Source organism: Zootoca vivipara, chromosome 5 (assembly GCF_965207765.1).
Source record: "Zootoca vivipara chromosome 5, rZooViv2.hap1.1, whole genome shotgun sequence".
NCBI classification, from domain to species: domain Eukaryota; kingdom Metazoa; phylum Chordata; class Lepidosauria; order Squamata; family Lacertidae; genus Zootoca; species Zootoca vivipara.
The window spans coordinates 90,495,546-90,511,053 of NC_142588.1; the positions used below are offsets into that span (position 1 = coordinate 90,495,546).

Consider the following 15,508-nt stretch of genomic DNA (forward strand, 5'->3'; position numbering starts at 1 on the left):
TTCTGATTTGAAAATGTACTGCAAGCCACATTCAATTTGCTGTTAAGCTGAGGTGTGTACATTTGAGAGAGCTTTTGCCCAGACACAGATGACAGCGCACAAGCTGAGACAGTTTCTTGATTAGGAGTTGGATTACAATAATGACAACGATAATGGTAGGAATTAAGGTATCTGTGGGTGTGGGGAAACCAAACTGTTAATGTGCACCGAGCGAAGGCATCCCAACAATCTGCAAATGCAGCTTGAAACTCAGGGTGGGGGGATGAACCCGTTGCATTTTAAGTTCCTAATGTGTACATAGCCTACACAACCTGCTTCTTGCTAATCGTTTTCTTTTCTATTTCTCTCCAAGGAATAATAACCTTGGTTCTTTTTGATGTTTCTCATCCTTCATTGATGGACCTGAAATTCAGTGTTAGAGAAGGGGGGGGAAACATTTTCTCTATCCATTTTCTTCATGCCATGCATAATTTTACACACTTATGTCATGTCACCTCTTACTCACCTTTAAACTAAGAAGTCACACGTTGATGGACTAGCAGAGACTATACTCTGCAAAGGCTTGGAAAAGATTACTGCCCCCCCCATAGCTGCCAAGTTTTCCCTTTTCTCGCGAGGAAGCCTATTCAGCATAATGGAATTTCCCTTAAAAAAAGGGATAACTTGGCAGCTATGCCCCCCCCCCGTATGATGGGGAGCCTTTACCAGAGAAGCAAGGAGAAGCAGCTGCAGCCGCTTCCAGGTTCTGGTGAGATCTTGCGAGAGCTCTGAGAGATCGGGTGGTGGCCTCTGCATGATCTCTCTGTGTTCCAAGATCTCACTAGAAGCTAAAGCTGTGTGACCTCCATAAGAGAGGCTTCGGCAAGAAGGGGTGTTGCGTATGTGCAGGGCAGCACCTTGCCGTTTCGCCTCAGGAATTATCATAATTGAGGTTATATAACTTTTTTGCATTATGTAGATATTATCCTTTTTTTATTAAATTTTTATTCAAATTTCTTTTTCTTTCATTACATACATCTCGTATCCATAACATTTATATTACATTCCCTCCCCTCCTGGGCTTCCCCCAACTTCCACTTCTGATTTGTTTTCCCCTTATTACACACTGCTATTTCTTAAAAAAAAACCCACTATATTATTTCTTTATCTTTTACATATTTTTTGTTAGCAAAGGTGTGAGTGTTTATTTAAATCCTGCCATCAAGGCAATAGTCTTCCTTTGTTTCTGCAAGTATACGGTGTAAATGGTTCCCACTCTTTTTCATAGTCACTGTTGTCTTTTCCCCAAAGTCTGTCCATCAATTTTGCCAATTCTGCATAGTTCATCAGTTTTTATTGCCATTGCTCTTTAGTTGGCATTTCTCCAGTCTTCCAATTTTGTGCTATCAAAGTTCTCGCCGCTGTAGTAGCATACATGAATAGGGTCCTCTTCTCTTTCGGTAGATCTTGGCCTAAAATACCTAGCAAGAAAGCTTCTGGTTGTTTAGCAAATGTTATTTTCAACATTTTCTTCAATTCATTATATATCATTTCCCAGGACATTTTGACCTTTTTGCAATCCCACCATATATGATAAAACATACTTTCTGCCTCACATCTCCAACACTCCATTGAGGTCCCCCAACACTATTATTTTCTTAACTGCAAAATCTAGTACGGTATTTTTCGCTCCATAAGAAACACCTTTATCCTCCTAAAAAGTAAGGAGAAATGTCTGTACGTCTTATGGAGCAAATGCGTGGTCCCTGGAGCAGGGGCAAAAAGCAGATTGTGCTTTATTATTTTTTTTAAGAAAGAGCTAAAGGCTAATAAGAGGGAAAGAGGAAGCCGCTCAGCAGCTGATTGCAAGAGATCAGGGAGGGAGATAAGGGACACTAGCTCCCTTCCGGCCCTGGCCCCTTGCCCAGGCCTCCATTGTTGAATGTTCTGCAGAGGGAGGTTGTTTCTTTCCCCACCAACAAGTGACTGGCTGATTGGATTATCTGGCTGATTAGATCATCAGATGCTGCAGAACTGTGAATTGAACAGGATTTTTTTCCCTTTCCAAAGTAAACTCAACAACTTTGAGCTGATCCTTTAAAAAATGGGGCTGCACAACTGTGAACTGCCCCCCCAATGGGGCTTCCCCCTTTCCTCCTCAGAAAACTAAGTGCGTCTTATGGTCAGGTGCATTTTATGGAGCGAAAAATATGGTAATTCTCTTTCTAACTCTTGGAAATTTTTTGATTTATTTTCATTTGGCACTTATATCCCTACCAAAGTTATTTTTCTCCTTGAACTTTAATTTGGACCATCAATTTTCTCCTTTTCTCATCCTTTTGAATTAATTGTGGTTCAAGTGCAGGTTTTATGCACAAAGCAATTCCACGTTTTTTGGAAATGCCTGATGCAATAAATTGACTCCTTAATCTCGTATAAGTCAAAATTTTCTCATGTTTCCTTGCAACATGAGTCTCCTATAGGCAAATTATATCCAAAATTCATTTTAAAATTTCATGCCACACCTTGTTTCTTTTTATTTTATTATTTAAGCCGTTCACATTCCAAGTTAGTAATTTAAGATTTGCCATTGTCTGGTTTACTTAAAAACGTTTTACTTTCTCGCCCTGTTCCTTCTGTTTTTTCCCATTCGTCTCTTCGCATCTCATATTTTGAAACTCTGGGTCCTTGCTGTGTTTGTCTAGGAACTCCTGTTCCTGACTCTCTGTCACTAATCTAAAGCTCTTCTTCCTGTAAGTAAAGGAAACTCATTCTGGAAATTCCCATTTTTAGTTTATCTCTGCTCCTCTGAGGATTGATGTCAGGTTTTGATACTTCCTTCTTTTAACTCTCAATTTAAATGAATTTCTTTGAAAATGTCAACTTTCTTTGAAAATGTCAACCCTCCTCAAAGCTTTTTTGCATTACTGCACCTTTACTTTTCCTTGTTATAAAAGTCAGGAGTGCATCTGGTGGCTGTCTTCTCTCTCTCAAAGCTCGGGTTTGAACTCGATAGACATCCTCAATAAATTCTTCCATTCCCTCCTTTGCCCCCATCCATTCTGCCAATATCCCACTCACATGGCTTGCAAGTCCTTGCTCCTACTCTCTCTCCAGTAACCCCCTTATTCAAACCGTATTTATATTTAATCATAATTGCAAAAGTAAATTCTGTTGTTCAAGCTCATTTTGTCTGTCTGCCAGCCCCCCTACTGCCCCAGCCAGTGCCAGTTGATCCTCTTTTATACCTTCAGCTGATTCCACTGTCTTTTCCAATTTTGCCGTTTTCACTTCTAGGGCATTTACCTTTTCATCCAATTTATCAAATTTATGTGACAAAATCTCCTTAGAGTTCTCTATATCTGACCTTACTTCCAAAAATTGTTTATTCATAGAATGCTCCAGTCCTCTCCTAAATTCTGCAAAGTGTAAAGTCATAAGCTGTGCCATGTCTGATTTAGGTGTCTCACTCTTAAACTTGTATGTAGAAATTCCCCCACAAGCCCAATCACAGCTCAGTTTTATACTAGTATATATCAACAGTTTCACTTTTAAAGACATTTCAGACAATTCCAAAGTAATCCAAAAGAAAAGGAAAAATCACACATATGTACACAATTTAAAGAAAAAAAGAAACCTGGTAGTTATCACAGTCCACAAATAGTGCTACGTTGTTCCCTTGATGATGGTCTGGTGCTTTCAAAGTCTATCTACATATATTTTGTTCTATGTTGTAATATGTCCTGTAGTCTTTTGATGAACAGTGGCATACATGTTTAATTAAGAATGGTCACTACAGTGGTGTTTATCTAAAATGCAGGTGCTACTCATGTGGCACAGTATGGAGCTCTTTATCGCCTTTCTTTATTGTGCTGTGTCATTATCCTGCAAATATGGGGAGCAGGTGGCCCTGAAAACACACTTTTAAAAAAACAACAACCTCAGTTTGAATTATGCACACCTCTGCATCTGTGCTGATTGTTAATGCAAGGTATCAGTTAATTTGCATATTTTGTAAGAAGAGATAGGATTCCCAGAAGCTGCTTGGGGTGGGAAAATGTCAGCTCCCTCAAAGCAATGACTTTGTTACCCCAATAAACCTTGCTAGGTTTGAGGTGACATCCCCCCACAAGCCATTTTTGTGGGCTTTCCCTTCTACCCATACAATCTAATGGAGATATTTACCCTGTTCTGGTATTGCAGAGCCACCCACAGAGCAAGGCTTCAGCTTGCTCCAACGAAGGCTAGAGGTGGGCTGAGGCCTTTGGAGCCTCTCCCTCTAATCCAGCTCTCCCAGGCTCCATCCCTTTCCTTTTGAGAACTAGAGTCCTAAAAGGGCCAACCTTCAGCCTGCAGACGACGCTTCTTGTATGCTCCATGGCTAGAGCCACCTTCACCCTTTTACTATTCACTGTGTCACCAACATCTGGTTGCAAAAACCCTCCGTGATCAGCACGTTGAATTTGCAGTTGCAAGGAAATTAGGCCAAACTTGTCACCTCTATGTTTATTTCAAAGTTAACTCTATTCAAGCACAATATAGCATACTCTCCAAGTGTCCAGGTTTAAATGGGACATCTCGGATTGACAGAAGCCACCCCAGCTTCTGCTACCAATCTGGGATGTTCAGTTTTGGCTCCCAAACTCTGGTGGACCAAAAGGTGAGTATTTTTTGCTTTCATGCTGTGGCGCAAGTCAGTTGGCTCACACCAGAGCACAGAACCAAAAAATGTGGGATAACCTTACCTCACCACAGCATCTTCTTTCTCCTTCCATCATGGCACTTCCAGAAGCTGGCTTCCAGAAGTACGTCTGCAGTGCTGACAAAGGAGGAGGAGAAGGCCATGCCTTCCCCTGGGCTGTGCCAGCCGGCGCAGCATCTCCCAGTGCCACAGAAATAGAGGTACCCTGTTTCTTCGAAAATAAGACATACCCATAAAAAAAGCCATAGCAGGATTTCTAAGCATTTGCGCAATATAAGCCATACCCCGAAAATAAGACATAGTGATAGGCACAGTTCTGGAGGCCACCAAGGAAGAGGCTAGGCTGGACATGTAATTAAAAAAATAAGACATCCCATGAAAATAAGCCAGCATGTGTTCTTTTGAGGAAAAATAAATATAAGACTGTGTCTTATTTTCGGAGAAACACGGTAGAGACAAAAGAGGAGGAGGAGGCCAGTGGACAAAGGTAGCAGGGGGAGGAGGTGAGCGGACAAGCAATGGGGTCGTCAGGATGTGGGGGCTGGTGTCCTAATTTGGCCTCTTGAAATATTGGAGGACATGATCTAGGCCCTTGCAAGCTATACCAATTTCTGAACCTGTCTGAGCTGTTCTGTGAGGTTATTTTGTGTCCATTTGGATTTGCCCGAGCAACTTACGGATCTTCTTTCAATGGAAATTCCAGATTGGGTGGTAAATCCATTTTCAGATACCGAGGAAGTTGGATAGTGAAGGAAGAACCAATTGAGCAACAGAATGGCATTGAGCTGAAGTTTAAGAAATCACACCAAAAGTTTTGGTTATACAGTGGAACCTTGGTTTATGAACACCTTGGTTTACGAATTTTCGGCTTACGAACGCCGCGGACCCATCTGGAACGGATTAATTCACTTTCCATTACTTTCAATGGGAAAGTTCGCTTCAGTTTGTGAACGCTTCAGTTTATGAACAGACTTCCAGAACCAATTACACTCATACTTCGGGTTAAGTACGCTTCAGGTTGAGTACTCTGCGGACCCGTCTGGAACGGATTAATCCACCTTCCATTACTTTCAATGGGAAAGCTCGCTTCAGTTTATGAACACTTCAGTTTATGAACAGACTTCCGGAACCAATTGTGTTCATAAACCGAGGTACCACTGTAGAAATAAATTTCTGTGAGAAGATAAAGGAATGTGTTTTTCCCCTGTCACTTACAGGGGAATCAAAAGTGGAAGGGTCTGGATAGAAGTAAATTTCTGATCTCTATCCTGCACTATGGACAGTGGTTAAGAAACTCCTTGTTGCATTTCCAACATCATATTTGGTGGAATGTGGTCTTAGTGTGGTCATCCAGCTTCTCTCCAACTTGACTCCAGATTACTCAACATGGTGTTTTAAGACTCCTGCTAAGTGACTTCAAATTAGACATTGGGAAACTGGTATCACTTCATCAAACTCATCCATTGCCTTAAGAATTTATTGAACAGTGAGATAGTTAGGAAATCTGGTATCTAGGATTCTTGCTAAATTACTAGTAGACTTTGAAAAGCTGGTATCACTGCATCAATTAATCAATTTTGTTGAATTAATTAAACTATGGTTTTTAAATTAAACTAAATTGATTTTAATTATGGTGCTGGAGGAGACTCTTGAGAGTCCCATGGACTGCAAGAAGATCAAACCTATCCATTCTGAAGGAAAGCAGCCCTTTCAGAAAAGATTCGGAAATATTAATTTAGTTTGACTAAAGAGGATTTAAAAATTGGGATAGTTTTTATAACATAAGGCTAATTTTTTTTGTGGTAATAGAATGGGAATAAGAATAAGAATACTGCTAAATAAGAATTGAAAATGGAAATCGGGATAGGGGGGAGGTTGGGGAGGTCCTTTTTTCTTTTCTTTTTTTCTTTTTATTCCTTTTTAGTTTCATTTTTTCTTCTTTTTTTTCTTTTCTTTTTAGGGTTTTTTTTCTTTTTGCCCCCCCTTTTTTCCTTTTTTCTTTTGTTTCCCTTTTTTTCTTTTTTGTTTGGAAATTGGTTGGACGGATGCCCCCCCCTTCGTTCCCTCTCTTGGAGCCTCTCGGTGGCAGGGGGAGGCCCCGGGGAGGGGAGGGAGGGGTAGGGAGAAATTCAACCATAAAATGAAACACTGCCGGCTGCCTACCTTTCGGGGGTCCCTCTGGTGGGAGGAGAGGGCTCTGGGAGGGTGGACGGAAGTCAGTGGTAAATATGCTATGTATTTTTTCTTTTGCATATCTGTTTTTTTTTGTTGTTGTTTTTTATTATAAAATCAATAAAATATGATTTTTTAAAAAAGGAAAGCAGCCCTGAGTGCTCATTGGAAGGACAGATCGTGAAGCTGAGGCTCCAGTACTTTGGCCACCTCATGAGAAGAGAAGACTCCCTGGAAAACACCCTGATGTTGGGAAAGATTGAGGGCACTAGGAGAAGGGGACGACAGAGGACGAGATGGTTGGACAGTGTTCTCGAAGCTACCAACATGAGTTTGACCAAACTGCGGGAGGCAGTGCAAGACAGGAGTGCCTGGTGTGCTATGGTCCATGGGATCACGAAGAGTCGGACACGACTAAACAACCAAACAACAACAACAAAATTGATTTTTAATAAATGTGCAATAATTGTTACTATTTTGATTTTTTTTGTCTTCCTTAGTGGCTCCACAATTTTTCCATGTTCTCACCACCTCAAGGCAAGGAATCACACGGGTAGAAATTGTGCTGCAAACAGCAACTTTCTATGCACACATGCAATATATCTACATATGTACCGGTTTCACTCCTACAATACGTGCTAACTTTAAGAAGTGCTTTCCCTTCTTAAAGCACTTTCGAAGACTGTTTGAAGTAACCAGTTTTGAGAAATTACTGAATAGACCCTTGGATTTGATTTACTGGAACTCTGCGAAGATGGCAGCTGCCAGCAGAGAAGACTTTTGGATTGATTCGGCTGAAATACCAATGTGAGAAGATATTGCGAACTTATGAAAGGGAATCATAGGCATAAAATCCACACAGAAATATACAGTTGGTTTAACTCGCATGTGGGAACAACTCAGAGGCTGCGAAAGATTGCAGGATAACATCAGAACTATTGGAAATGATTATAATTATATGATTATGAAATGCAGTAAATTATGAGGTGATCAGACCCTCCGAACTTGAAGCATGAGAAGTCCCCTCAAAATTTCATAATTTGGTAGAATATTTTGATTAATTGATATGTATTTGTATAATTTGGAATATTTAATGTGATATGATTGGGTGGCTAAAGTGGAAATTTTAATAAAAATGATTAAAAAGAAGAAGTACTTTCCCTTGGAGAAGAATTTCTTCATACACATTTGTTTAGAAAAGGAAGAGAATTAAATATATTCCAGAAGACTTTCCTTGGCTAACAGAGTGTGTGGAAACAAAATAGAAAACACTATGGATAGAATTTTAGTATGTAGATTTTTCAGAATATTTGTGGTAAAATATTCACTAACCCAGGCCGCTGGGTATTTAGTACCCTGTTTCTCTGAAAATAAGACGTAGTCATAAAAGACGACGTAGCAGGATTTTTTAAGCATTCAAGGAATATAAGCCATACCCCAAAAATAAGACATAGTGATAGGCGCAGCAGCAATGCTGGCTGCGGCAGGAGGAGGAGGAAAAAATAAGACACCCCTGAAAATAAGCCATAGTGTGTTTTTTTGGAGGGAAACTAAAACTCTATATTCAAGATGCACTGGCCGAGGGGCTATGAAATATGATGGGAGCCCCACTGTGCTGGTGGAACACCACTGCCATGAAATACTGGTGCTGCTTTGATACGCTGCTGGGACACTCTGCAGGGGGTAGCTCCACTGTGGAGGTGGTTTGGGTGCAAGGACGGGGGGTGTACAGGAGGATGAGGCATAAACTGGGGTGCAAAACAGAGCTGCAGAACAGAAGAGACCATCTGTAATGGGGTTGGGACAGGCATGCAATCCTATCTGTAGCATGCAATTTTCTCCAGCAAAGATCCCCGGGACAGTATTACTCATTCCCCGAAATTAGCTCTTCCGTGATAAATACATGTTAGGTATGTGAAACGCACAAGCAGGTCTTGTAACAGTGCCTGGGGAACTCGCTGAGTGGAAGGTGCTGTAGCATTGTTTGTGTCCTGGGAGGGCCAAGGTGTTACTGGGGGTGTCCTCCCCAAAATCACTTCATTGTCTCCCCCTGGCCATGCCTGAGTTGCACTATCCCTGTAACAACCTGTAAAAGGTAAACACTGCTTTTGTTTGCATGGAAGCTGGGTTTTTTTGCTTTTAAGCATGCTTTTCCTCCTCCTCCTCTTCCTCTTCCTCTTCCTCCTCCTCCTCCTCCTCCTCCTCCTCCTCCTCCTCCTCCTCCTCCTCCTCCTCCTCCTCCTCCTCCTCCTCCTCCTCCTCCTCCTCTTCTTCTTCTTCTTCTTCTTCTTCTTCTTCTTCTTCTTCTTCTTCTTCTTCTTCTTCTTCTTCTTCTTCTTCTTCTTCTTCTTCTTCTTCTTCTTCTTCTTCTTCTTCTTCTTCTTCTTCTTCTTCTTCTTCTTCTTCTTCTTCTTCTTCTTCTTCTTCTTCTTCTTCTTCTTCTTCTTCTTCTTCTTCTTCTTCTTCTTCTTCTTCTTCTTCTTCTTCTTCTTCTCTGGGCAAGTTCACTCCTCCCCTCTGGTAATTTGTGTGAAAATCATTCCTTCCTTCAGGGGCCTGGGAACAACTCCAGTTCTTTCAGCTACTTGATTGAAATACATACCAGTTCTCACCTTCTTGACATAAGCACTATTACAATTGATGCAAAGTGAAATGCAGCCCAAGAACTAATTAGATACAATGCAATGAATCTTGCCACATCCATCTTCAGTGTGGTCTCTATAAAAGGTTGCTGGTGAATGAACAGAGACAAGTGACAATATCTTTGAAGGGAAGCAACACACTCTTGGGGAAACTATGTTCCAACGCACACAGCTATATTAGCAAAATAAATCCACAGAGAAAAGATAACAACAGGAGAATGGCAGGGATCTTGGAAATTTTGTTTTTTGTGCTGGTGGCTCTTCTGATTCTGCACTTCCTGAGACAGCTCTGGTCACACAGATGCTACCCTCCTGGACCTTTCCCACTTCCTTTCATTGGAGGCCTGTGGCAGATTGGGAGAATACTTTCACCAGATACTTTCCTGAAGGTACCGGTACTTCTTTCTAAATCATTTACTAGTTGAGTAAGAAGCTGGCTTAATAGAACTGCAGATTATTTTATTTCTACGGCAACTGGCGAGTAAAGTGTTGTGTTGGTAAAACCTTCTGGAAAAACTACAGTATTCTGCAGGTATTCTGCATGCTATAGCAACTTTAATTGTACACATAGTAAATTCAGTTAATGATTTCAATTTAATAATAATAATAATAATGCCCTGCCTGTCTTAATCTGGCTGGGTTTCCCCAGCCACTCTGGGCGGCTTCCAACAAAATATTAAAATACAATAAAACATCAGACATTAAAAACTTTGGTGTCATTCCACGTCAGTTCAACGCAGTCATGCCAACCACAGTCTCAGATTTTGATGAAACTTAGTGTTTGAAATTTTACACAGCTCAAAAACATGATGAGGATTTGAGGAAAAAATACACCAGCACTCAATATATATATATATATATATATATATATATATATATATATATATATATATGTATGTGTGTGTGTGTGTGTGTGTGTGTGTGTGTGTGTGTGTGTATATATATGTGTGGAAAAACTAGGCTTAGAAAACCTAAATTTTTAGGGGGGTGGGGAATGATGTTTGCATGCCATCTTGAAATAATGGATGCATGGAGACTTTTTAACATTTATGTTAAACATATTGAGGCGTATTTCCCAATGAGCCAGTTTTATGACAGCATATACAGTGATAACAATAAGGACAACAATTAAACTATTAACCCCCTCCCCCAAAGATAGACATGTCTTTGAATGCAATAATATTCTGATAAACAAATTGGGGGTCATGTAATGCTGCATAATCAAATATAATGCATAATTGAGCTCTGTGTAAAATTTCAAAGAGATCTGATCATTGGTTATGGAGGAAAAAATTAAAATGTACAGAAGGCCAAGGATCTCAAGAGGGACAGAAACGCAGATTTCATGAAACTTTGAAGTGCTATAAAATTAAAACCATTTTAGAGGGGAAAATTTAAGGGGGTTTCTTTCAACCATAAGGGAAGGGAGTATGCCAAGTTTCATCAAAATCCGAGACGGTGGGTGACAAAACCCTTGCCTTCAGATGTCTTCTAAAAGTTAGATAGTTGTTTATTTCCTTGACATCTGATGGGAGGGCGTTCCACAATAACTTCGCTTATCACAGTGAGGGAACTGCTAGAAGGCCCTCGGCGCTGGACCTCAGTGACCGGGCTGAATGATGGGGGTGGGTGGAGACACTCCTTCAGGTATACTGGACCGAGGCCATTTAGGGCGTTAAAGGTCAGCACCAACACTTGGAATTGTGCTAGGAAACGGACTGAGAGCCAATGTAAGTCTTTCAAGATTTCAATTTTCTCATTGTAACGAATCTTATCTGGCTTGTTTGCATCACCAGTAATCGTTTTTTAAAGATATAATGCCAAATTGATTGGCTGCGTGATTACCCTGTATTTAATTTTGGGGGAGCAAATCCATACACATTATTCAGGGATATATAAGAAAAGAAAAGAAAAACTCTTGTATACATTATATTAGCTTTTACATATGGGATGACTTTATATTTGACTATAAATATATACACACTATATGCTGTATTTACTCGAATGTAATGCTCACCTTTTTTGGCCAAATTTTGTCGTGAAAATTAGGGTGCACATTAGAGTTGATGGCACATTTACATTCACCAGCAAATACCGGTACTTTTTTGGTTTCAAGGTTTTGAAAATTGAGGTGTGCATACTGTATGTATATGTAAATGTCTCCCATAAAACAAAATTATTTCTATTAACATATTGTTATAAGTAGAGTGGGGAGATCTCCCACCAAACCCAAGAAATTGATGAATGTCAGAATCTAGCTAATATTGGGGATATGAATGCAAAACACAATGTGCAGAACTGTGCCACACAAGGAATCCCTGGGCTGTCTTATGGAAACCAGCTTGACAAGAACAAAAACATTAATAGACAAAGGTGCGGATGGCTTGTGATTAGCACATCGAATGAAGGTTCTCAGGTCTGTGCTTGCAGGCTGGACTCACAGGAAAAATGTGCCTATAAATTTAGGCTTGGGATAGCAGATGGATGGGGAGGAGTTACTTGGAGCAGAGGTGTGTTAGGAAGAAGGAGAAGAACAAAGACAGAACCTTGGATGAGCCCCTCCAGAGATGACCATCCTGTAAGATCTGGACTCCCACAATTCAAATTCAGCTGCAAATATGTGAATAAATCATTTTTCTTAAAGCTACAACAGTTTCCACAACATCCTGATTCTCAAAGAAGCACAGTCCCTGTGGGAGTGCCTGGAACCCCCTTGGAATCTTGCCACAGCAGCTTGGCAGAGATTGGAGGTTGCCCCCAGCCTTTTAACAATATAAAGAATTATAAGGGCTATAAGAAACCCTCCCTAGATTGAGAACATCCAAACAACTATTAGACAGTTTTGAGTCTGAGCACTGCCAGGGCAACTGCTGCACAGGAAAGCACCTGTGAGCTGCCGTAGCCAAAACCGCCCGACCTGGTGTCTTGTGAGCAGGACCTGTCACAGGGGAGGAGGGTCAACTCCTGCCTCAGTATCACTCCTTCAGGGATGTGTTCTGCAAGGAGGCAGCCAAGTTGCCATGGCACCAGCTATATTGCTGTGTGATTGAGCTACTCCTGATGTCTGAGGCTGAGCTTACAGTTCTGTCGTAGTTCCTGGATAAGAATTTGGCAACAGGCTTCTTGCAATCATTGAAGGTGCTGGATGGTGCCCCAGTAGTGTTTGTCAAGAAAAAGTGGGCAGTGGAGCTGAAGATAAAAAAAAAAGGTAAAGGATCCCTGGATGGTTGAGTCCAGTCAAAGGTGGCTATGGGGTTGCAGTACTCATCTCGCTTTCAGGCCAAGGGAGCCAGTGTTTGTCTGCAAACAGCTTTCCGGGTCATGTGGCCAGCATGACTAAACTGCTTCTGGTGCAACAGGACACTGTGACAGAAGCCAGAGTGCACGGAAATACCGTTTACCTTCCCGCCACAGTGGAACCTATTTATCGGTTTGCACTGGTGTGCTTTCAAATTGCTAAAATGGCAGAAGCTGGGACAGAGCAATGGGAGCTCATCACCAACCTTCCAATCAGCAAGCCCAAGATACTCAGTGGTTTAGACCACAGCACCAACCGCGTCCCTTTACTGGAGCTGAGACCTTGCTTGGATTATAGAAACTCAACCGGATCATAATCCCCACTTGGTACCCACTGCCTCTCTGAACGGTTTTTCTGCTTCACCTGCATTTTCCCTTTGCCCCACTCCTTTCCCATGGAAAACTCATTCTTTAGTGCTAAATCGGAGCAAATGTCATTCTGAATAAAATCTGAACTTCTGTTCATTCTGACTGAGCTCTAAAGAGTAGTTTTCCTTGGGGGGGGGCAGCAGGACAAGATTTAGTGTGGGTAAGTCCTGGACAGCCTTGAAATACACTCTGTATTTGCCAGCTCACTGAATGCCTGTCACCGCGGCCAAGGGTTATATGGTAGTCGCAAAAGTTTGTAATCATTTGCTATGTTTTAACATAACAGTTCTCTTTTCTACGTTGATGTTAATGGCAGCTGGCTAAGCAATATGGAAACATTTACACTGTATGGATCGGACATCAACCTATGGTAGTACTGTCTGGATTCCAAATGGTGAAAGAAGGCCTTACGAACGCACCAGAAGTCTTGTCTGAACGACCAGTGACCCCTTTCCTGAAAGCTGCACTTAAAAAAAAGGGTAAGTTGTTGAGAAGGCTGATGGGTTTTGCTGGCCCTATCTTCAGAGAAGAGTATAAAACTGAACTCTGAAAATGCCCATCTTCTGAAGCTCTTTCCAACAGATGAGGTCTTCAAAGAAGTCATTGCACTGTGTTTAGCAGCTCGGTCATTAGGCACTAAGATTGCCGCAAAATCTGGTTCATAGGCTAGGGCGGCTCTTGCACAAAACTCAGAAGTCAACAAAGGTGATGTGAACTTACGATAACACTTTTTGTGGGAGTTTTGGGAAGGTACTGAAAGAGGAAGTCTTGCTGATTTGAAAGGAAGAAGTGACTCTTCTGTGCATGAGAAGTAGAGGGAAGGAATTTAGTGGTGAATATATTCTGATTTCATTCATTCTGTGATGCCTCCCCTTTGCTACATGATTGCTGTCCAGAGGAACTAAAGTGCAAAAAAGTGGAACCAAAATAAACCAGAACAAAAAAATTATAGGATTTCAGCAGAAAGTTATAGGATATGCACTTACTGGAAATGAAGCAGTCTCTTCTTTTTATGTTTAGGTTTTTTTCTTTATTGATTTGGCTTTTTATGAACCTTATTTTTCGATAGTTTTCCATAAGTATTACTTATATGCAGGAATTAATATTTGAACATATATATCTGTGATAAAGGAGGACGTTTACAGAGAATTGAGGATTAGAAAAAGAAGGAATCACTTTTTGGGCAAAAAATATATATGAAATGCACAAATACAGGATGGGAGACACCTGGCTTGAGAGCAGTACATGTGAAAAGGATCTAGGAGTCTTGGTAGACCACAAACTTGACATGAGTCAACAGTGTGATGCAGCAGCTAAAAAAGCCAATGCAATTTTGGGCTGCATCAATAGGAGTATAGCATCTAGATCTAGGGAAGTAATAGTACCACTGTATTCTGCTCTGGTCAGAACTCACCTGGAGTACTGTGTTCAGTTCTGGGCACCACAGTTCGAGAAGGATACTGACAAGATGGAACCTGTCCAGATGAGGGCAACCAAAATGGTCAAAGGCCTGGAAACGATGCCTTATGAGGAACGGCTTAGGGAGCTGGGTATGTTTAGCCTGGAGAAGAGAAGGTTAAGGGGTGATATGATAGCCATGTTCAAATATATGAAAGGATGCCATATAGAGGAGGGAGAAAGGTTGTTTTCTGCTGCTCCAGAGAAGCAGACACGGAGCAATGGATTCAAACTACAAGAAAGAAGATTCCACCTAAACATTAGGAAGAACTTCCTGACAGTAAGAGCTGTTCGGCAGTGGAATTTGCTACCAAGGAGTGTGGTGGAGTCTCCTTCTTTGGAGGTCTTTAAGCAGAGGCTTGACAGCCATATGTCAAGAATGCTTTGATGGTGTTTCCTGCTTGGCAGGGGGTTGGACTGGGTGGCCCTTGTGGTCTCTTCCAACTCTATGATTTTATGATTCTATGGATCTATGTGGGAGACAGATCAGAGTGGGTTTTCCCAGGGTAAATTTTTTTTCTCAGGGTGTTAGGCTGAGGAACAGGGAGACCTGATGGGGGGAAATCAACTCTCGGTATTCTTTATTTGATATGTTGCCTTTTCTTATCTTTCTATAAAAGAGATTGGGTTTTATTGCTTAGAAGTTAAAACTTTTAATAAAACTCTATTAAAAGAAAAGGAAATGAAGCAGTGCTTGAAGACAGGATAAAGTGATGGCCTCATAGGCATTTTCTGAAGCTTTCAGTGCTGGTGAATATCACTGTACTAGACAGATTCTGTGCCAGTCTTTCAGTTCTTAGGTTATGAAAGAATGGCACCTCTGAAATGCACAGGTATTATCTGCACTAAATTTGGCCTCATCTTGGTTGACCGACAATTTTAAAAATAT

General features: G+C 41.1%; 1 protein-coding gene across 3 annotated transcripts in view; it reads left to right on the plus strand.

The window, feature by feature from the left end:
- Nucleotides 1–15,508, plus strand: part of LOC148685777 (cytochrome P450 2J4-like) — a 45,014-nt gene that overhangs the window by 17,055 nt on the left and 12,451 nt on the right. The window contains exons 3-4 of one of the 3 annotated variants that reach the window (XM_088669249.1): nucleotides 9,797–9,884; nucleotides 13,478–13,640. In XM_088669249.1, the coding sequence (XP_088525375.1) occupies nucleotides 13,529–13,640 (112 nt within the window). In that variant the 5' untranslated portion in view covers nucleotides 9,797–9,884; nucleotides 13,478–13,528. Of the gene's footprint in view, nucleotides 1–9,429; nucleotides 9,885–13,477; nucleotides 13,641–15,508 lie in introns of those variants that run through there. The other 2 variants (XM_088669247.1, XM_088669248.1) reach the window with 2 other exon arrangements.